A 24,257-nucleotide genomic window follows, 5' to 3' on the forward strand; every position below is an offset into this window, starting at 1 on the left:
CATTCACACCTCGCAAGGTTGCAGGGCTTGTATACATACCCTGTGCCCTTGTCATTGAAAATTGGAGGTTGTCAACGTGGACAGGGCTGTATCTCGTGACTCAGTTTTGTTGTCAACATTGGACTTGACAGCATAATAACAGACCCCAAATCTCTGACATAGTAAAGTGGTGAAGGCAGTACAGTTCAGCCTACAGGTGTAGTTCATTAGGAGGGGTCCATCCAATGTCAAGGTTAAGAAACAAAAATGATACAAGCAATTTTCTCAAGGATTGGTTGCCATAGTAGTCTGTCCTTAATTAACACTTGTCTTTTCTGGCATTTTATGGAAACAGTTGACTTCAAAACTGTGCAGTTTGGGTTTTCTTGCATGACCTACATGTAGCGTATACATGTAGGTACTAGTTGTATTTGGAACAAAAATGTACCCCCCTCTGATGGCACTTGTGACTAGCCATATGGTAATGAAGTAAATTTTGAAAAATTCAATTCAGGTTTTTGAGTTTTTAGAATTTACCTTTCCATAATTTCAAACACGGGCATCAATCGGTGGGGACAGGGGGACAATTTCACCCCCCCCCCCATTTTTTAAGAGGGGGGGGGGGGATATCATACCGTTTGTGTGACGCCCTTGATTTCAAGCATGATTTGTTTTCATCATTTGGTCCTATGGTCTTACAAATTGAAAAATAATTGAAAATGACGTAGTTATCTGTGTCGTAAAGATGTAATCTTATCAGGGATTTTTTTGTAACTAGGCTTTGCAATAGCTCACTGGAAATGATTTGGCAAAAAAGTTCCATTGACTCATCTTTGAGTAACGTTGAATTAGGATGAAGGAATGATTCTGCTATTTTGTATTTCTTGGATTCTAATTCGTCGCCGCTGCGAATAAAAGAATCCCAATGCCACAGACCGGATATCAATTCCTATTCACCCCAGGCCTGTCCTATTTGGAACAAGTGAAGGAATTTCACCCCACAGTTTTTATTTCATCATAAATATTCCCCCACAAAAGCAGGTGGGAATGTTTTAATCAGAGCCCTCTGAGAAACGGATCAATAGGAGTTCCTGAGTTTTATTCATAGATGCCAATCATCCCAACGGCAATACAAAAAACCTCCCCCGTTAATCCCATATTTCCGGCACCTTTTGGTGACTTTTTTCCAGGCAACGGGATATGATTTATTGCTCTGACAGTTTTCTTTTGTTGCGGTCTTGGCTGCAGTCAATGGGTAGGTTTGTGATGAATGGTGAACCATATTGAACCATGGACACACCAAAAATCGGCATTTTACTTGGAAATATAATGGAATAAAAGGAGGTTTTATTACTACCCCCCAATAATACAATCAAGAGTCACAGAACTGGAATTATTGTCGCCAAACTACAGACATTGTAATTTAAAAAGGAGATGATGGAATGTTTGCCTTTTTAAATACTTAATGCAATAGAACAGATGTATACATTCCAACTTAGTCCATCTACAATATTTGACCTTATAGATGACAATAAAAAGTGTTAACATTGTTACTGAGTGCACCCAGTTTTGGTTAGTGATTTTTTGTACATTTAGGTATGTGGAATTCTGTTCAGGCTATTTTTAGGGTAAAACCATATAAATTGAGATTCCTGGCATTTTATGCGTGTGGGTGAAATGTTTTTGATGTGATAAAACATGAAACAGGAGGTAAATTACCCAGCACATTTTAGAAGTATTTGAATTTTTGACAAAGATACACAGGAACTGTCGACTTCAAAATTTCCCATCAATTAAGTTAAATATCAGCAAGTCATTATATTACCATAACCTGTCTAGAAGGGTGCAGCGTATATCAGGTGAAGTGTGTGGACCCAGGGGAGTAACATGAGGGTAGGGCCCAACCAATACCCTATTCCTGTCTGGAATACAGTTTTTGTTTTCCTTGATAATCGTCATCCCATGTGAGGTTGAAAAATTCCACTTTGCCATTTTGTAATGTAAGCCATCATTTTCCAAGTGGTCATTGATTTGAATACTATATTGATCACATCTCATTCATTACCAACGACTTTTATTTTTGAAATCCAAACAGAAAGAAGTTGACCACAAATTCCACTCCCAAGTTTGCAAAATATTTCTGTGGGGTGCCTAGGGAATTCTTAACAATGATACTTCCTAAACTGTGATACATTTACGATCAGAAGACCCCTACTACCTGCTGTGGAGGTGTTGACTTTGGAAGCGAAAAAATATTTGTAACCAGAGGGGATTCTGCACTCAACCACACACCTGGTCAAATATGAAAATCAGCTCACTCTACACAGACAACACGAGCTTGGCTCCCCAGGGGTGCAACCTGGGCTGAGAGGCAATAATAGCCTCTGGTCTGACAGCCCACCATGACCTCCTACTTTTTTTTGACTGAGGTCACACCATACCCCATGCCTACAAATCTGGGGCAAGGGTAGCCCCACAGAAAAGATCTGTCTGTGGAGAAACATTCACAGTGGAATAATAAGGCACTGATTGAACAGTTGGTTTATTATTTATCCGATCATGGGAATGCGACCCTCAAACCGCTTGGTCACAGGGAGGGCTGGATATTGGCCCGGTGGTGTGACTCACAAAAAACTGAATTCTCCAGGGTTCTATCAGTCAGATTAATTTGGTTTAATTTGGAACGAGTCTGTGCAGTACATTACGGAAGGGAAATGAGGGAGATCAATTGAATCTGGAAATAAGATTACGCAAAATCGGATCTTTACATGAGCAAAATACTTCCTTTTGATGTCAGCGAAATCTCCTTGAAGAATTAATTCTCAAAAAGGTTCTTGAAAATCTCACATAAAATGTCTACTACATTCCAAACCCAGTCACGTTTACGTGTCTTGAAAGAGTAAGTCGCTCAAATAGGGGTAAATCTGACACCTGCTTGCTTGAGACACATTTTCGGGGGTACAAAATCCCCACCTTTTGTGTTCACTAAACACAGGCTCAACTGGAAAGTTCAGTACAAGTTCAACTTCGAGCATTTGAGTTGCAATTTACATTATTACTTGAACACCTGTAGCTGCTGGCCTTAGGGAGGGGTTGAGTGGTGGAAGTTGAATGGAACTTTCAGTCATAAGAGACTGTATACCCAGTAGAATTACTGCCATTTACTTGGGCAGGTTGGCCTGTCCCTCAACTGTTTGCCTGCTCCTTTCAGTCCACAGAACTTTAATGTACAAATGGTTTTATGAGCACAACCCAGCCTTTGTAATAAGAAAAATTCTCGAGCTGAAATCGTGAATAGCCAACTCAGCAGGGGTTGACTGGGCTGTAGAAAAGCCTGTGTGAAAACATAATCGTCCCGACCATTATAAATTCACTATCCCTGCCAGGTTTTGGCCATATGGGCATCAATCACACTGACATATTAATGTGGTTATCAAGTATGGGGTCTACCAGGCTATCAGAAACCTAGTCCTTCCTAAAGATTGTTTGATAGATGCTTGCAAAGATTTGAAGCAGTCAGTCATGTGAAAACGCCTTCAAATTGACCACCTTGACACTGTATTACTGATCCTAAAATCTCTCGCTTCATGCACAGTTTACAACCAAAGTAAACAATTTTTGGCTGCTTTGACCAGTTCAACCTATTATGGACTGGTTTATTTGTAAACATAGATAATCTGAACAATCCTTTGAAAAGAGCTGCTTAAAGTCACACGGCCTTTACATCTTCGGAATGGTCTTTGGGATAGGCAGTGGGACAGTAAATGAACCATATCTGTTGAGAAAGTTTCAATTTATTTATTTTATTAAACCTTCTTATACAGTTGTGAACTGATATTTAAGTAATTCACTCCGGTTGTGTTTATAGGTTCAAGATATGTAAATAACTTGACCTTTTGCAGGTAATCAAACAAATACCCAGATTATTATGGTCCATATAGGTTCAGTCTATTTTCAAACTTATTTTTCTGAATAAGGATAGGCCTACATTATAAGTAAAGGTACAGCAACTTGCCTGAGGACATTTTGATTAAAGCAGGCTTACTGCACGTAGACACAATTACCACTATAATAGCTATTTTCAGTTGCATGGAGATCATTGAATAAAGATTGTCCCTTTTTCTTTTGAAAGCTAGGAAAATCTGACTCAATTCAAAATATACAATGCAGTTTGTTAGTGGTTGCTACAATAAATCCATTATTAAACTTCTGTACCTGTCGAAGCATACAACGTGAACTTTTTCACGGGGTGAGTTTTCTTTTGTCGTTTCGGGTTACACTTTCAACACTTCTCAATCTCCGGACATTGGAGTATGTGAGCAGACAGCATGACTAATTGGTAATCCCCGAGTTGATCAAATATCAAAGACAAGTTGGCGTAATTTAAAAGACCATATGATTATACTTCACTCTGAACGTGATATTGCAGGCTAAAACCTAGGGTTTTTTTCTGGATAAGTGGATACCCTTCGTAGAGGCACCTGCAGAGCAGATGCCAACTATTTCTTCAACGACAAAAAGCACTCTTGATAGAAAAAAAATATTGAAAATGTAGAGCAAAGGCAAAAAGGCTTGGCATTTTACCGCAGCATAAGGTTAAAGAGAAACATTTCAAACAAATGTTGTGAAAATTTATGATCCAGGCTGAACTATTGGAAGCTCTCATCTGGCCAAATTTCAAGGGAAAAGATTCCCACTAGCTGACATGTCATTATTCAAGGCAAAAGTGGATCATAAAGAGATATCGTCAAATTGTCTAGATTTTCACTGACCTTTTTTTTAGTTGACTGATACAAAATCAATGAACTTTATTGTATGGTCACTATAATAAATTGAAAGTAGCACTGTAGAAACCATTGGTGTGTGCCGAATTAACTTTCCATGGTTTACTTTCATCTTTCGGGAGAATAACCCTAAAGAAGCACGGGCACTGGGATCTGACCTTCCAGCACTTGTCAATTTCACCTCACAATAATATGAAAAGCAGACAGCGTGACTTATTTTGTTGGGATATCATGAGTTCACAGCAAGTGAGTGCATGATATTACTTAACACCGATGGTTACAATTATACTTTTTATATATGAGCTTAAACAAAATATGAAAACATTGATTATCATCAATAATATTGTACTGTAAGTTAGAATGTTCTTTCTTGTACGGTTTATAGCATGAGGCCAAAGCAGCGTTTGTTGTATCAACACATTTGGTTTGTACAGGATAGGATTGTCCTTGAGACAAAAACGTACCATGAACTCTGCAAATGCATTGATCACACCTGGATTTGAAGATATGACTTGGGCTACATCTCCTGCAAGATTCAGGACAAACGTTCTAGAGAAAAAAATATTGATGACTACATTCTCCAACCCACCACTATGTGAGGAATATTTTGGTTTGTACTTAAATGTTTGAATTTGCAATGTATATCAATTTACACTAGTTTTTTTAAATACTACCTACTACCTCTAAAAAAAAAATCTTAATCTTCTATGACATGGCACTTCTGTCTGCCATATTTTATGGTATTAATCACCAATAATCCGAAACAGTTTAACAGTTCTCCTTGGTGCTTCTTGTGTTGCCTCCCATGTTCACTTGAATTTATGAAGGTTAAGACCCTGAGCTATGAAAGAAACCTGTAATTAATATCCCAATATGAAAGATTGCTATCACCTTCATACCACCTTTGTTGGTGTATGATTAATGATGGGAAAGTGCCAAATCAGATTAAAAACCAGCCAGTCGTTTCACCGTCCACAAAAGACTTAGATGACCTAGTTTTCAATTGACCAAAAACTTGTCAAAGCTTACCCTTTGATGCCAACAGATAATAAGCTTAATGCAAAGGACTTTGTTCTGACTGAAAGATAAACAGGGGGTCACTCATTATTGTGGATTTGGAGATGGAACAGTGATCATAAGATACCGACATCAGACAGATCAGGCCAGTGTAGTGAATGAAGTTCCGACCTCTCTATTATTCTGATCTAGAAACACTGACAGAATACTTGTCTCTTTCATCAAACAACAGAATGTGTCTTTCTCTTGATTTGTTATTACCGTGGGTCGTGGGAAACAAGTCAGGTTTCATAGTTCAGGGCTTGATATAAAGATGTTCCTAATTTGCCGAAGAACCGATAGAAATTAAGGTTTGTTACTCAACCGCTCTTATTATTTTGGTCAAATTAAGTTTGAACTAAAAGGGAAAAGTTATTCGTAAACCTTGTTTTAGTTTTACATTTATTTACAAAATAGACCATAAATTCCAAGAGGTATTAATCAGGGTAGGCCCTGCCATGGAGCTATTAAACAGTTTCATAGCTCCATGACCCTACCAATACCATGGCCTGGGAGTCCATGGTCAGATTCTTGCTTGCGTATGATTCATCGACTACCTGACCTTTCAGTGTTTACTTCACGTGAGATTAGCACCACTCTGTCTTTCTTTGTTGTTATCGTTTGTGATGTTCTTATACCGCCGGCTAATGTGGGTGATAATTGGAATGGGTAACTACTACTTGGAAGGTGTTTGGTTTGATAAGTGACGACGAGAGAATTGAAAGGCTTTGACAGATCCGGATCTTTTCGCACTCGGTCCTCTTGTCTCGGTCATCTTTAACCGCAAAACTTAACAAGTTACCGCATTCTTTATCCTTGGCATTGTGGTCCAATACGATGCTCTGCTTGTGATTTAGATACGGAATTGATTGAATCGATATTTTCTTGGAAGACCTAAATTGTCTTCTTTTCTGAAAACTTTTGAACTACCGATAATGTACAGTAAAGAAATGAGGGGTTTTTTTTAAGAATACGATTCATCTTTGAAACATTGAATTCGAAGGTTCTTGACCTAGGTTCTTGACCTAGTGGAGTCGGGTTCGGAGATTTGTTTCAAAGGTATATTTAAATAATGAGACTGAATGGCACTGCAAGTATCCGTTGTTATAAGAAATCAATATGTAAACTTTACGCCCGCATTGGTTTTTGTCAAACGGTTGATCAGAAGTCCAAATAACGAGGCCTGGTGATCGGGTGAACTGTGCGGTATTTTTTTTTCTCTCCTCCTCGACCGCTTCAAGGTTTCGTCAAGTGTTTGGTTTAGCAGGTGTGTGTTTCCGGTCCTGATAAATAAAAATGTAGTCTAAACATCCAACATCATGCGATGAGTCACATAACTAATGACAGCGGCCGACACCGCAAGGTCTTACCGTCGGCTTATGACGTTGACAATTTTTTTTAGCAGTCTAGATGGCATAAATCTCAAGAAGTCCATTTTTAACTGGGTCTCTTTGATCTGAAGGACTACCGTTATTTGTCTATATCAAATTCTGCAATTGGTAGATTGTACAAACAAAATTGATATATTTGTTTTCGAAATGATGAGGCACCAAAGGTATGGCAATCAACAATTGGTATCAGCAGGTTGATTAAGCCTGTCTGCCCGGTAGAAAAAAACTGTGACCGAATTCACACGGTACCAAAACAAGCCCAGACTTGCCTTGTACATGGGTGCAGTGGTGGTAAAAGTCCGGAACTCGAGTTTGGGTTGAAGCCGGCAAGTCAAAAGGCCGAGAGGGGCATTATCACCCCTGTTGACAAAAGCTCAAGGGTTCCCGCGGCCTAAGAGCCCCAGCAACAACCAGGGCTTCATGACGAAACATCAGGCTTCTTGTTGCAGCTACTTGGGTGGCTCCCCCTCCTTCACAAATCCCAATCCAACCCGATTAGAGAATACCAAAAAGAAACTTGGTATTATCCTGCGGTAGATATGCGCAGTATGCATTGGTATTGTTCTCTTTTCAATCAGACTGAATGGAAGCCGACACAGCTTCCGTCGTTCCGACGACACTTGTCCCTATTCCCTCCTGTCTCTTGCAAGATGGGCGGTGCAGCCCTAGCTGTGAATGCCTTTTTCCCGCCAGAAAGCCTTTGTGGATGTATATCGCCGCTGAGAAGTGGACAATAGATCAAAGAATCCATACTCCAGTTAGTTTAAAGGCCAGGTATTTAGTCTTTTGAAAGAATATGATCCCTGCTTTTTAGGTTTAGTTGGAAAGATCCCTTTGTCAAATTCGGTTGCGTGGGTCGACAATTTGTCAAATCAATGCGAACGTTCATTTTCAACTCATCGATTCTGACTAGAGGAAAGGACGTTCAGTGTCCTTCCCTTGACGCAAAAGCTTGACTAAAATTTATTTTCTAGAAAATGGACCGTTTGAAAGGGTGTGCCATAACATAACAGTGTGAAAAGACAGGCTTTAATAAGCTCCATTGCTTTCCGCGTTAGTGACCATTCACCAAAATTAAATTTCACAAGCCTGCTCGCAACATAACCCATGGAAGTCTGGTAATAGGTTTTTTACAGCTCGATTTGCATGAACGATTGTTGTGCAAGAACTATTAGTATAGTTTTGATCAAGGGCTTAAAATCTATTTAGTTTTTCCGTAACTTCAGCAGTGTGACCGATGATTGAACTCTGTCGTTGAAAAGAATAGTCGTGCGTAGCGATATGAAGTGCAAAGGAAATTTCTGATTTAACTTTTTAAGTTGCTTTGGCATTCAATGGGAGTTACGCTTTTGTCAGTAATCAATGCATTGAAAATGATGAAATTCAAGTTGAGACTGTCTGGCAAAATCGTCATAATAATTTCTGACGAACAGGAAGAAAGTCATTAAGTTGTTTCACTATGGGCCTAGTGGCGATAAAAGATTAACGTCAATTCGACATTTTGATTTAACTCTGGCTTTTGATTTTGTAACTACTACCTGTGGATTCGAATCAAGGTGTGAAACCACAGTCATATTGCAACTATTAATAGGCATTTAAATTATAATACCGTTAGCTTGCGAGGGAAAAAAGTTTATTGACTTCTCAGCATTCCTTCCACGCACTTGACAAGCACGTATCCTTTTACCTATAACAGTCACCGGATTACGGTTCTTGTGATAACTACAACAGCTTTGGGTAAGCAGTTGGTTTTGGACAAATTACCCTGCCCTCGGGCAACTTATTTCACACCGTGTTGTCACTTTCTGCGAACCGGATAGAAAAATGGAGGACGTGCGACTGCAGAAGAATAAAATGGGTGAGCTGACCTCCATATCAAGGTCCGATGGGTACAGAAATTGTGATGTTAGGATGTAAACTCTAGGAATTCGTGACTATTGGTGGAAATCGGGACGGGTTATAGAATTCTTCCTTTGATAAAATCACGCCGAATCCACGTTTAAATTAGGTCAGAGGTGCGAAGGGATGGGTCCGGCCGGCGTCCTGCGGTGTTCGCGTCACCGAACATCTTTGTTTTCATCAAGGACGATGATGACAGGATGGGACATCTTGCCCGTGTGGTATTATATCGTTAGCCGTGTCTCTGTTGGGTGCAAGCACGGTGCAAGTCACGATTCAGCCTCAAGGTAAATTCATGATGTGAGGCAGCGGACCGTGGCATTCTTGGCGCGTTTGACGTGTGACGTGTCCCCTTTAAGAAAGGAACCAGTATTGAATGTCTCCCTTTTCATCCCTACTGTGTCCTTAGAGACGGGAAAACTCACGGATGACCAACTTGCTCTTTGGTGGGTGGGTGTCGAAAAGTTTCCCGTCACAACACACGTGGGTGATGGGAAGTCACATGCGTCATGGGTCTATGAAACCATTCTACATGTACATGTACTTTAATTTTAAACACGGCGAAGTTTTAAGACAGTTTAATTTGAGGTAAATTGACAAACCTTAGCAGATATCTTCTAAAAAGGATAGTCTTACACGTGGAGTAATTTAGATGAAAGCACTTGGCATGACAGGTAAGCAGATCAGACTGGGGGGGGGGGGGGGTCGGTTAATAGTAGGTCTTTGTCGAGACTGGGGGTTGATCATTACTCGTTTTAAAATTGCTTCTTGGAAATGCTGGCTTGACAAAATTTTAAAAGGAGTTTCACAGTTTAACAGTATTCGTATAAAAAACTTTGCGCATAACACGAAAAGACACGCCCTGAGCCTCGATGGATGCATTTTCTTTTATGGACCCGAAGGTTCAGGATGCCAAAATATTTGACCCTTATTAGAGTCATGGATCGGTGGCACACACATATACGTCATATGTGTACTCAGAGATTTGCGAAATCTTCGGCACATGTTGGGCGCGGCACATACCGGTGGTAAGCTCGTGTCACTGTCCTCCTGTAACTTAGCGTTGCCATAAATGCTACATGATTTATCAGTCAGAAATGCCAATCCAGAAGGACTAGACGGGAGTTAGTCTTTGAGATTAACGCACACGTAATACAGCATATAATCGCATATATCGCCATTGGTATGTTTGACTAACGCAACAAGTGGCACAATCCACGGGCGGCGATGTCAAGCGGCCATCATGACAAGACGTAGAATGTTAAGTGAATTGTAAAACTTCAGGGATTACGCCCATACAGTGAAATATCTACTCACTTTGAATAAATTTAGGGTCAGACTTCCGTGTTTTATCTTGCTGTTTTAAAAGCCACTTAGATTTCAATTCAAAGTATTTTCAAAGATTTCAAATCAGTGCGAAATTAACTTTCCTTTGATTTTCACTGTCAAATCAAATTTTACCATTTGACTTCAAAAAAGTACATGTACGAGTTCCACATGATATGCACCACTTCTAAGATCAGGGAACCGCAGGCTGAACAGTTAATATGATAGTACGGATATCTACATAAACTGGCCTGAGCGGTTCATCCGCCAGGCGATTGGCCATAAATTAACCATCATGGGCAACAATTAACGCTTCCATACACCCGCATTGTTCCCAAATGTACTGCAAGGTGGGAACTTTACTGTTATTTTATTGGTGCACATTTTGAGAGCCCCCTCAAGCAACTTAGGGGAGGGAACCAGAGGAATGTCGGAAGTACCAATTACCAATCGTTTGGGGCGATTATTGTTTCGCAAGATCGCATGTCCGGTGTTCTGCAAGCAAAAGGTTACCAAAAGAAAGAGTGGCAATGCTTTTAGATATGGGTTTATGTTACATCTTTCATAATGGTTTCATCCTGGTCACTCTGACAGGCTGTCATGTGCCCGTAGTTTGCGTTTGGTACGTGCGTTCATGGTACTTTATGGGCCATTATGTGAAAAAAAGACTTCATCAAGTTCATGTCTGTCAATTGCTTTGTCTTGTGCGTGACTATATAGGAGAAAGATTATAACGATTTCTGCAGAAATCAAAAATGAAAATCATGCTCGGTTATGACTGGCTTACTTTTCCAGTAAACTAGTTCTAATTTCTAAAGGCTTTTGGGTTCTTTGTCCGGCGGTAGTTTGCTTTTAATTAGTTTCATACGGATCCTCCCCTTTTATAAACTAGGTCCTGTCATTCAAAATCTATCGGCACACAATCTTTCCCAATCTTTGGGGAGTAGAATGCTAAACCGCATTCCCTGTGGATTTCCATGACCAAGGGGGCTAGTACCGTACAGTCCGGAAGTCTCTTGTGTTGGCGAGGGCTGATCAAACATGGGGAACTGAACCTCGGCATTGTTTGTTCCGCTGCAAATTCAAAGTCTGTATACACAAAAATTACAATGGGAATATAGCACAATCGCTATGGCTTTTGATCCGAACGTCGGCAGTTATATATAGACGTTCTTGTGTATCACGTGAGCACGGTCTACCATTGGCGTAGCAAGGGATATTTTACTGTTTTTAATATGAAACATACCCAGAAAATAATAAGAATGTATCGAAAGACTGTAAGTTTAGGATTAAATGGAAGAGAAAAATCATATTCATTTTAATTTAATGATACTCGGGAAATGTTGATGTTTTTTTCCGAAGATGGAAAGAAACAAATCTGCGAAGCTCGTTTGAATTTAGGCAATGAATAATCTTTTGTTTCTTGAAAATACCCACAGCACAATTAAACTGGAAAAAGGAAGCCTATTAAGACTAGAGGATGTACTGATGTACCGTGCGTGTATTATGTTCCATCTCCACGTTTAGTACATGTAGATTGTAGAAGCACTGTAGTTGCCGTTGGGCCAATGCATTGTGTGAGCTGTCATGCACCACGAAACCCCGCCCACTCACCGGTCGGCGCACAGCTGCTCCCCTCACTCCGTATAATCCCATGCAGACTACCCGAGCCGTCCATAGTGTAGCATCACTGCATGGAGGGTCGACCGCATCGGCACACCGATCTGTGTACATAACCCAACGGCCGAATTTCACACGTACAAAACTGCCGTTACTTTACGTTCACTGCCGGATTTTTCGAGACGCATAACACGGATTTTATTTGTTGAAACGGCTTCAACTGAGTGGAATCTCCGTCTGAACACCTATCTTTGAGGTATTTATATTTTGCTTGATTGTAAACGAAATCGTTTTATGTCCGATGGTTTGGACGTGCGCGTGCGCCGCTAGCGATCGGGTACGCGGTGAGTTGTGCCGGCGCATGGGAACCGTTAACGGTAAAGAAATGACGTGCATAGCCGGCCCTGGATATCGATAATGGCCAGCAGAAATGTTGATTGTGTAAAAAAATATTCACAGAATGAGAAACGGGTTGTTTGGTTGCAGAAATGTTTTCTTTTAATACAATGTATTAAAGTTCCTTATATTCTCTTCTCAACATTTGTGCCTAGTTCCTGATCGTTGCAGAAATGTTACCTTAGGCTACTGACAGAATGTAACTGTTTGTGTTGTACGTTCACGGTTTGTGATTCTTTTTACTGATGTGCAACTAGCGTGGTATTATACACGTTGGAACTTTTGAGTAATTGTAACTAAAAAAGCGGGGAATTTTTTTTGAAGAGTTATTCTGTGACAATTGGAAATTTCATGTCGCCATAAAATTCGAGGCTTACTGCAACATGTCACCCAGAGAAAGGAAGATTTATTTTACCAAAGACTTGCAGTAAATCATTTATGTCAAAACAACAATGAAATCACGATTTTCAAAAGCACTTATTATTTCATGTTCTGTGACAAGATTGAAAAGGAAATTTTTTCCACCATGTATTTAAAGGCATGGTGCTTGTCTGTATTTTCAGAGGCTGTTGCATAAATTTCTGGTATGGTTATCGTATACATGTACATGTACATGTATATAAATAGTACTGTTATGTACATGTACACATACTTGCAACTCAATGTATTAAGAGATCATCACAGGAATTTCACGGCCATGTCATAACAGGAGCAGCATCTGTCTGATAATTGAGCGCAGCTTGATTATCCCATCAGCCGGGTCAATCTACTCCAGTGGTCAAATCTTCATGCTACATTGACCAAACCAAATGTACACTGTGCAGTACACTGTGCAGTACCCTGCCTGGCAGTTCCCATTGTTACCTACTATACAGACAAGTATTTGCCCTGGTGTATTGAATCAAGTAATTTACTCCTCGCTTTTTATTGATTATGTTGCAGATATTCACCCAGCCGCCTGTGAAAAGAGTGACAAGCTAAGACCCTGAAACACACCGTGAGGTTTTTTTTCTGCTGCAAGCTTAGACGGAGAGCCCCGTCACAACAACGCCCGGATTTGGAATGGAACTGGGATAGCCACATCAGGAGATATTAACCATGGCCACATGTACTCTACAGGGGAAGAAGTTCTACTGCCGGGAGTGGGCATTCCAGAAGCTGCTGCACAGTCTGGAGAGCAGACCAGCCTCCAAGACATGTGGCACTCTCATCATGGGTGGGCCAGGCAGTGGCAAGACAGCCATATGCTCTGAGATTGTCTGGCCAACATCAAACCATGGGAAGCAGAGGAGCCTCAACAAGCGAATGCTGGCCTACCACATGTGCCAAGCCCATGATCTGGACACCCTCTCTGTGCCTAACTTCATCCTGGGACTTGTCAGTTTGATTTCAAGATCAACGTTGATCCATGGATATGATGAGAAACTACGCAACCCTAGTGTGCAGGCAGTTTTGGAACCGGCTGCTTGTGAGAAGAATCCCGATGAAGCCTTCAAGAATGGAATATTACAACCGCTGTGCTCTCTGAATCCCCCATCTCGGAATTGCTTTATCCTCGTGGATTCTATCGATGAAGCCTATCCGAGGCTGGATGGAGATAGATGCTCCACTAGCAGAACGATTGCAGAGCTCCTAGCCAATCACCATGAACTGTTCCCGTCATGGCTGTGTCTAATATGCAGTGCACGCCGTCAGAGCAAATCAGTAACCCGTATGTTTACTGGGTTCAGAAAACTGAGCCTTGATGACCTACGGAAATCGCATGTGGTGCGTGATGTACAGCAGTACATTCTATGCCGCCTTGATCGAGAGGAATTGCTCAGGCAGCAGCTGAGTCGAGACACTGCAGAGATGCTGAACCAGCTGCACATCAAGAGCAATGGATGTATGATGTATCTTGAGAAAGTCTTAGATGGAGTTGCCAACAACTTCATACAGCTGAAGGAAATCTCGGACATACCAGGGACTCTCAATGGACTATATCTGTGGCTCTGTCACCGTGTGTTCATCAAGAAGCAGTTTGTAAGGATAAGGCCAATCTTCAACGCGATGCTGGCAGCCCAGTGTCCACTGACAGACGCAGAACTCTATGCATGTTCAAGAACTCAAAACACAAGTCTCACAGAAGCAGACTTCCAAGAGAGGCTAGTGAAAATGGGACAGTTCTTGGTGCGAGGAAAGGACCAGAAACTTCTCATCTTCCACTACAGTTTCGTGGAGTGGCTCTTGGACGTAAAACACTGCACACGGAAATACCTATGCAGCATGGCAGAGGGCCATGCCATGATAGCCATGAGGTATTCATGTGAGGCTCCAAGCCTCACCCCAGCACAGGTGCAAAACTTCGCTGCTAATCTCCTGCAAGCAAGGTTTGTGCCTCCACTTGAGCCCCACCACCTCACCCTGTGGCTGATGTGGATGGGAACTCCACTGAAAGACTGCCTGATGAGTTCAACACCTAAAAGCCAACAGGTGCTTCAGCTTCTGGTATCAGCGGGGGCAAAGGTCATTGACCTTGATGAAAGTTCCATTGCCCTCCAGGATGCACTGGACAGGGAAGATTCTCTCAAAAGCTTACTAGAGAGTGGTGCATCCATCAATCAAGTGGACAGCAACGGGCGCTCACTTCTTGCCAATGCTGCATATTGCGGGAATTTAAGAGTGGTAAAGTTCCTGTTGGCCAGAGGTGCAGACTCAACAATAACCGACAGGACTGGTCAGACTGCACTGGGACTTGCTGCACGCCAGGGGCACTGTGAAGTAGTCGGTGTACTCATCGAGTATCATGCTGAACTGGACCATGTCGATCATGATGGCTGGACACCACTGCGGTCAGCTGCATGGGCTGGACATGCTGATGTAGTGGCTGCTCTGTTGGCTGCAGGTGCAAAGGTGGACTGTAGCGACACTGACAAACGTACTGCACTACGTGCTGCAGCTTGGGGCGGCCATTGTGATATTGTCATGAATCTTGTGGAACACGGTGCTGACGTAAATCAGGCGGATAACGAGGGGCGTACACCTCTCATTGCTGCTGCATACATGGGACACAAGAAGATCGTTGAGTATCTACTAGACAATGGTGCTGACATCAATCACGTTGATTGTGATGGTCGCACAGCACTCTCTGTTGCTGCAATGTCGGTGGCTGTCTGCCAAGGCCACACAAGTGTCATCACTATTCTCATTGAAAGAGGAGCAAATGCTGATCACAGTGATAATGATGGTATGTCTCCACTGATTGTAGCTGCAAGTGAGGGACATCAGACTGTCGTCGAGCTCCTTCTTGAAGGTGATGCTGACATTGATCACACGGACAATAACAATCGCACAGCCCTGATAGCTGCCTCCAACATGCGTCACACTAATGTTGTTAAGACACTTCTGTACTGGGATGCAGCAGTGGACACTATCGATAATGAAGGAAGAACTGTTCTGTCAATTGCTGCTGCTGAGGGTAATGCTGAAGTTGTACGCATGCTTCTTGATCGTGGTCTGGATGAGATGCACAAGGATCATCATGGCTGGACTCCACTGCATATGGCTGCTTACGGTGGCCACAGAGAAGTCTGCAGGGTGTTTCTCAGCCAGAACAGTCACGTCTCTGTTGACATAATGGATAGAGATGGAAGAACTCCCCTGACCCTCGCAGCACAAGAGGGAAAGCTGGAGACAGTGAAGGAGTTACTCAACTACAATGCAAACATCCACCACACTGCTCACGATGGGCGCAGTGTTCTCAGAGCTGCTTCTCTGGAGGGTCATCAAGAAGTCGTCCGGCTGCTCGTTGAAGGAGATGCAGATGTCAACTACAAAGATGCAGAGGGGAGGTCCACACTCTATATGCTTGCTCTGGAAAACAAGGTACCAATGGCACATTTCTTGCTGGAGTGTGGTGCAGACACAGAGAACCCCGACTTTGAAGGTAGAACACCTCTTCATGTAGCTTCATGGCAGGGTCATACAGAGATGGTGAATGTACTCCTGAGTTTTAAGGCAAATCCAAATGCTATGGACAAGGAGAAGCGTTCTGTTTTGCAATCAGCTGCATGGCAAGGACATGTGATGGTAGCCAATTCCCTTCTGCAAAAGGGAGCAGATATCAACCACACTTGTAACCAGGGTGCCTCTGCTCTGTGTATAGCAGCCCAAGAAGGTCATGTTGATGTTGTGAAGTGTCTTCTGGAGCATGGTGCAGATCCTGCTCAATCTGACAAGCACGGCCGCACTGCCATGAAAGTTGCCCTCAAAGGTGGCCACCAAGCCATTATCAAGTTGCTGGAAAAGTGTGGAGTGCCTAATCCGCTCTCACCAATGCCATCGAGAGCTGCCCACAATCGGAAGAATGGTTGCGGAACAGGTGGCTCCTCATCTTCCAATCAGAGCAGTGAAAATGCAAAGACTGCATCATCGGGTATACTGGCCAATGGTGGGCTGATGCAGGCAAGCTCGTCATCCAACTCTCCTGACTCCACCTTTGACCAGAGAAAGTCATCAGTATCCAACCAGTCGTCCAAGTCTTCATCAAATCTGACATCGGTATCAACTGTTAACTCGACCTTGCATCTTCATCCACCTAAGGAGAATGGCCAGCGATGCTCCACCTTTACTGAACAACTGCAGCATTTGGCCCCTCACGGCAAGAAGAAGAGTGGGAGCTCTCATGGCAAAGCACCGGAGCCTTCCAGAAACCAGTCTGTGCTAGCAAAGGTCACACCAGCTTCTTCTTTTCAAACGATACCTGAGAACATCATAACTACTCACAGCACTGACAAAATGCAGCATGGAAATTCAAAGCCCCACACGGGAGCAGTACAGTCTCCAAGAAGATCCCCGTCTCCTCATATATCCTCGAGATCCACCTCGCCAAGTCTGCAGCCATCCAGTCCTCTGTCTCAAGCTTCACTGCAGTCTCCAGTCAGGCTATCCCCACAGACATCGCCATCACATTGCCAGTATCACAATAACAACAAGCCATTGTTCCCCTTCAAAAATCCTCAGTGTACATCTCAAGTCTCAGTGGAGGTACACAGTAATCCTGAGGTCAGATCTGCATCACCTCAACCAAGGATGGGCATCCACAAATCTCCCAAAATTGAGAGGAAAGCAAGGTCCTCATCTCTGAGAGAAAAGAAGTCGAGTAACCCCCAGATGCCTCCTCAGAATGGACATAATCACATCAATGGCCAGGCTCCCTACCAACCCCAACCTCAAGGTCATCAGCATCAGTCACTACAACACATCCCAGCTGCTAATGGAACCCATCACAACCCCCATCAGATGCAGTCCCAGGGTTTCCATCCATTCTACTCCCCTCCATCCCAGCGCAGGTTCCAACCCCCTATGCAACCCCAGTGTTGTCACAGGACTGGTGCGCAAACCCCTGAACAATCCCCTGAGCACAGACCCCCTGTCCACCAACGCTCCATCTCCCAGCCTGTCCACATGGTGGAGTGTCACTGCCACGAACATGTGCACTTCCAGCGCAAAGCATCCCTGCCTGTGTCTTTCAATCAGATCAACCTGCAGCGGGTACTCTCGACAACACAAGTCGCCCCCGGCTCACCAGAGATGAGACCAAGGCGCAATGGCATTGTGACCAATCCTAAATATAAGAACTACCACAATAAGACAAGTCTTCATGGGAGTCAAACCATGTTGACGCAACAACCCAGCATCATCGCAGGTGACAACCACAGAGGTCTTTCAGCTCTGGAACTTAAGCAGGCGATGAAGGCGAGTTTTGAGGGATCTTGCAGGAATGGATTCAAAAAGGAAACACCACTTTAATGGTAAGTCTGTTCAAAAGAATACATTTTTATAAAAGTGCCAAGACTGTTTCTAACACATTTTACAATACGTTTGTCCAAAAAACACAAATAAGGAAAGAGGCTTTTTCATTCACTGTAAAAACAAAAGTAGCAACAGACAAAGTATCAAAACAAATCACAATGTTTTTAAGTACGCAGTTTACTATGAGGTTATTCTCGCATTTTTTTTATTTACAACGTGCACATCCAGTCATTCACCATGATTTGTGTTTACGTGACATTCAAAATTGAAGTTGGCTTTCACAATGAGACCCAACGAACCAGTAATAATTCAGTCGATTGAAAAATAAGGTCAAGAAGTCTATTCAATTCAGCACAAACATCTTGAGAGTGAAACCGGGCGGATATTTTGTGGCCATAGCGCTGCAGGGCCAGGGCTTCATTCATATGATTCATTTTTATCATGCATGGATGGTAGGCATTTGCAACCCATCTGCATCATGATCATGGGACTAGCCATGAATGACTCGCGCCACAGGCAGTTTCATAAACCCTTTTCTTCTATCTGGGACCAGATCTAACGAAAGAGAAAAAATATTCATCAATTGGCTGCTTCCCTTGGGGATTTTGATGTCAGTCTCTGAGGCGTTATCCACTCCAACTTCTGCTCTGTGCTGTCGGTTTCATACATCACTGCCAATTACATTCGAGAGGGAAGTTAAGCAGTGATTTGATTTAGGGATGGGCTATATGCTAAGGGTGAAGCAAAGTTCACACATTTTTGTCTGAATTTTATGGGATTGGCGCTAAAACCCATAAAGTCACATTAATTCTTTGACAGTGAGTGCTTGGCATTTATAAAAAGCCTTTTAGTTTTTTAGATCACTATATGAAAATCATGGTTCAACATTATTAACATAATTTACAGAGTCAAATACATGTATCCTGTAACGGGGCAAGATTAAAAAAGGCTTTCATACCGGTATCTCTAGCTTGACAGTCTGTGGTTAATCAACATCTCAGATAGTGCAATACCTCCAATTATTATCTAAAAATACAAACACACGCACATGTTCTTCCTAAAGTCCTAATGGCACTAAATTGGCTTCGCCAATCAAGATGAGTGCGTAAGCATAAATCTGACATTTCATGGGTTTCTAATTGGCTTCTCCAATATTGTGTATGCATAGGCATAGACGTGTGGCTAGAGTTTTTTTTTCTTTACCAAACACTCATGGACCTTGCCCAGAGCCAGTAAAAGCAGATCTAATGGCCTGTTAAAGTTGCCAACTGAGGTGAAACCTTGCTTCAGGATTAAGCCAAGAAAATGCTTAAAACTGATCTCGCCCTTTCTGCACATGTCATGAACTCAGTTCAATGTACCAGTACTTTATACTTAAGGTTTCCATATTTTGTTATTTCATGTGTAGGTCCAACATCTGGTATGTACATTTTACACAATGCGCATTAAAATGTGAACATAAGGTACATATATTCCTTTCACGTACATAAAAATGTTACATACATGTACATTAAAGAACTGATCATCCAAATTGACACATTTTATACAATAATTATTGCTCACCATGCTTCTACAAACATTTTTTTTTCTGATCTGAATTCATATTGTAAGTTGTAACACGACACTAAATTTTTCCATTTTTTCCCCAATCAAACTATGGCACCTGGTAGGGTGTGCTTTTTGCACACAGGAGTGGCAAGTGCACTGGGGTTAATACTAAGTCAATATTATTGGCAAGCGCTCTGAATAGCAGGTGTATTATATCATGGCTAAACAGGCCCTTTAGGTTGTGCAGTATGGGACACCCTCTGCTGGGCAGGCCACAGGCACACCTCAAGATAACACATGTACCTCATTTGTTTAGCCTCTTGCATCTTGTGGGAAAGTTCAAGTGGGGTTGGCTTTAGGGGGAGTGGAGCCTAGAATTTGCAGAGGCTGGGATTTTTCAAAAAGGTCTGCTTATTGTAAATCACAATAGTTTATGCTGTTACATGCTACTACTTATGAACCATTCACTGCATAATTCCATAGGGAATTATGTTTACACTAAATCACATTGTCTCCAGCACAAGAAGATAGTATATTAAAAGTTCCACACATTTTTTTCTACACATTACAAAAAACACAATTTTGAATGTAAGGTACATGGTTGCAAAAGAGTTACTTTTAAACATGTCTCTGCTTCCATAAAATATGTAGTGCTTTGTCACTAGGATGTTTGTATAAAGACCTTTTTTGGTTTCAGTTTTCAGGACGTAGGCCTACATTTTTAAAAATTGACCATAAAAGATCACAATATGTCAAATCAAATCTTACGAGTCATAGAATTTACTTTTATAAAAGGACTATTATCAAGTTAACGTACATGTGCATGTACCGGGGTACCTGTCGAAGCAATGTTTATATAGTCAACATCCAACTTGCCGCTCCCTTTATTTGGTTTTAGAATGTGCAATTACTGGCCATTCACCCTTTTTTTTCGCTGTTATTGTGAATGGCTACACATATGGCAATGAAGACTGGTTTAATATGAACACTGAGGATGACCACACCACTAGTCCCATAATTCAGAATCAGGAAGAGAGTCTTATTCCATCGAGGTCAATTGACTCAGCATTATCCTGTTACCTTGTAAGTACTTAAAACTGACATATTTTCCTGTGATATTTTTTATTACCACAGTTACCTTACCTGCCGGGGCCACTGAATCCTGGACCCTGGGAATACCTGCCGACTCCTCCCCTCATATGGCCATCCCTCAAGGCTCAACCGTCTCTCCCTCCAAGGTTCAACGGAAGGAACAAGCAATCCTTTGCTTTGTGGGGCACAGCAAGCTGCATCCAACCAGAAAGAAATGAAATGAGACTCAAGGACAGATCAGCATCCTAAATCTGACTTGCCGGGGTGTGACTAGAGCACGTCCCCCTTATTGTCACTCAAAGGACACTTCAAATGAATAACTCAGACATAACTTCAGGTAATCTGTACATTATGCGGTCATTTCATTCAACAAATGGGACAAATTTTCCCACGCATTGATCTGTGAATGAGAGATGTAAATTATTGTGTTGCAACTTGTTCAGGAAGGCAATTGTTGAAATGCTGCAGTGTCACGTTCGATCATGGCAAGTTTGTCAAAGACCTAACTGCCTTGAAAACATTGTTGATGGCCTTTGATTGAAAAGTAGCATAAAATAGTGATTTACCCAATATAAAATTAATTTGTCACTCTGGATTTTGCTGCATGGGAACATTATTATGTCCACCAATTTTGTATTATAAAGAGTATGTAATGTAACTCAAGGGATACATGTGCAAAAACAAGCGTCAAAATTATCCGACAGTATTTGATTTCCTTTACAGCCAATTTCTTACAATGAATGACTTATAAAGTTAAAGTGGTTAATTGATCAAACTGTATATACATTGGTGTACAGAACTTAAGACTTTATTTACAAACCGTGGATAGCTAAATATCTTATGCAATCTCGTTACTGTAATATTTGAAAGTTGTGAACAGAAATTAACGTCATGGAGTAAAGATTGAAAGGAGTAAATGTATTTCACAAATGTTGCATGTTCTGTCAATACCAGACACACAACGGCCACATGTTTTATTTGCTTAATGCTTTGTTCAATCACGTGGCCCTTGAAGGATAGGAATGAATCTTGATTCTGTACTGCTTATGTGCATTACTTTCCAAATTGACAAGGTAAACACATGTAAGTTTCTTCAACATTGGTTGATGATACATGTACATTTCGGTTGGATTCAATGTTCACCATTAATGTTGGCACATGCTTACTGATACCATTTGTAATTTACTATCTTGCCACATCACATAATTAGCTAAATTTGACAGAACATGTAACTTTGTTTAAGAGCTTCTTACACTAGTGTGCACTTTGCATTATCAGAAACAGCACCAAAACATGATCTTCTATTGTACATGTTCATTGTAAACTTTAAATGACTCTCTGTCTTTAAATTATTGTAGAAAAAAATAAGGTGGAGGGTTTCATGTATTTATATTATGTACAGAGAGATTTATGCATGCTGTCTTTACTGGGGCAAGTGTACATGTTCATGTGTGTGTATTTGTAAGTATTCTATGACAGAAAGACTGTCAGAGAATTATAGGGTTTAATACGTGTCCATGTGTGACCCCTCCTTTCCATCAAGTCAAAAGTTGATTCTTATTTTCAGATTTAGCCATTTAGCAACATTCATCATATGACAGATTTGTCCTAAACAAAGTCTGGTAAATGTTTTTTTCAAATGCCAACGCTCGCCGTTGCACTTTGGACCCCCTCGGCCATTCTGTGAACCACAGCTCCCAAAAAAATCAACAATTGGCGACTTTTGACTTGGTGCAGTAAGACGGGGTCACATATGGGCAGTGTATTAGGGACAGAGAAGGGAAAAAATGCTTGCCAATATGTTTACAAGAGGGTTCTCTTTCTTCAATACCTATTATTGATTGGTGTGGGGAGCCTTTCATTCTTAAGGCTTCATACTGATGTGTTATTGATCTATAGGATCGGGGAAAACAAATTTTAGCAGGCCTGAAGCGAGAGTTGGGGGGGGGGATTTAATAATAAGGGCTTGTTTTGCAAGCTTGCCTGTTGGACTCTTAGCTGCGTGTCAACAAGTTGTTTATACTCTAATATTATAATGTGTGAGTGCAAAGTTGCCAGTCCTTCAAAAGTAAATTTACTGTGGTAATTTGTTGACGGAAATTACTATGTTTCACCAAACAGTGTGAATGTTTACAAACTGGGACAGACATTTATGAGAGAAATGTTTAACATTCAGTGTCATTCAGTAATTAAGAAATTTCTATATTGTAATGTTCTGACATACATTTAATGCATGTTTTGCATTTTAACTGTAAAACATGGTTTATCCAGACATTCAGTAGTATTCGTACTAACTTTTGAACTGAAGAACAGTAATTTACATATGAAATGTCTACTCAAAAGCAGTGACAAGTTTATCTCCAGAATTACCTTGTTCGGCAAATTTAGTGAAAAGTTGTGATATAATTATATTGCTTATTCTTTCATCCAAACAAGCTTTTGTTTACATTTGATTTTGTCCCAATATTGATAATTTCATTTCTATGAATTGACAGCCTGGTAATCAAGAAGTAAATTATTAAGCTTTTGTCAAGTCCATCAAAACATAAGTCTGTTTTGCATACAACTGAACCTTCATCGGATAATTCTACGAATCGAAAATCATTCCAGCTGTATTTGAACTGAGCCAGACTAATATTCCAAACCAATCAACCGTTCACATGACAATCACATCAGATGTTTAACAACCCTTGAAATTGCAAAGTGTTTACTCAAATAAACTGTTTAGCTATCAAAGCAGGAATGTGTTGCCCATAAAAACATGTCAACATGATTTGTGTTTTCCTCATTGTTTGTGGGTTTCTTTAATGGCTGGTTTTTCTGGCAACCTTGTCTTGTTTAATCTGAAAGCCAGTCAGGCTAGACACCAGGTGAGATAGGAATCCCAAGAATTTCAACATACACCTGGTTGGGTGCACAGACTCAAAACACACATTTGTGTAAGATTGTTTGGTCACATCTGGTCTTAATTGCAAAGTACTGGTCAGTCTGAGGTTAAGATGGGAGGGGGTCAATCAAGATATGGTAAACTATAAGCCCAAAACAGGAGGGAGTATTTTTTGATATCTTTGTATACTTAACCATGGACCAGTCTTGCAGGGACACTTTTTATCCCACAGTCTGTTTTTATTGAATGCTAAGATACTTTGGTTTTGGGTGGGTTTTTTTTTACTGACTGCACTGCCAATGCCACAACCAGCTCTTTCCTGCCTATCATAAAATGTATTTTGTTAAATTTAAAGCTACAATAACTTCCCTCAACAAAAGTCAAGTTCAAAACTCTTTAGTTCATCAGCTGTTTGTCAATTTGTGACTCAAACTAAACGCAGAAATGTCAAGTCAATTAAATTACACCTGTGAAGTTTTATCTGAA

At 41.3% G+C, this 24,257-nt stretch overlaps 1 protein-coding gene across 4 annotated transcripts in view; it reads left to right on the top strand.

Annotated features, from left to right (window-relative positions):
• LOC119727624 (ankyrin repeat domain-containing protein 50-like) overlaps positions 1-24,257 on the top strand; it is a 48,892-nt gene extending 24,635 nt beyond the window's left edge. For 2 of the 4 annotated variants that reach the window (XM_038199585.1, XM_038199583.1), the window contains exons 5-6: positions 13,394-18,243; positions 20,927-24,257. In XM_038199585.1, the coding sequence (XP_038055513.1) occupies positions 13,550-18,241 (4,692 nt within the window). In that variant the 5' untranslated portion in view covers positions 13,394-13,549 and the 3' untranslated portion in view covers positions 18,242-18,243; positions 20,927-24,257. Of the gene's footprint in view, positions 1-9,650; positions 9,784-12,090; positions 12,312-13,393; positions 18,244-20,926 lie in introns of those variants that run through there. The other 2 variants (XM_038199586.1, XM_038199584.1) reach the window with 2 other exon arrangements.

Source organism: Patiria miniata, unplaced genomic scaffold (assembly GCF_015706575.1).
Source record: "Patiria miniata isolate m_02_andy unplaced genomic scaffold, ASM1570657v1 HiC_scaffold_20, whole genome shotgun sequence".
Lineage (NCBI taxonomy): Eukaryota > Metazoa > Echinodermata > Asteroidea > Valvatida > Asterinidae > Patiria > Patiria miniata.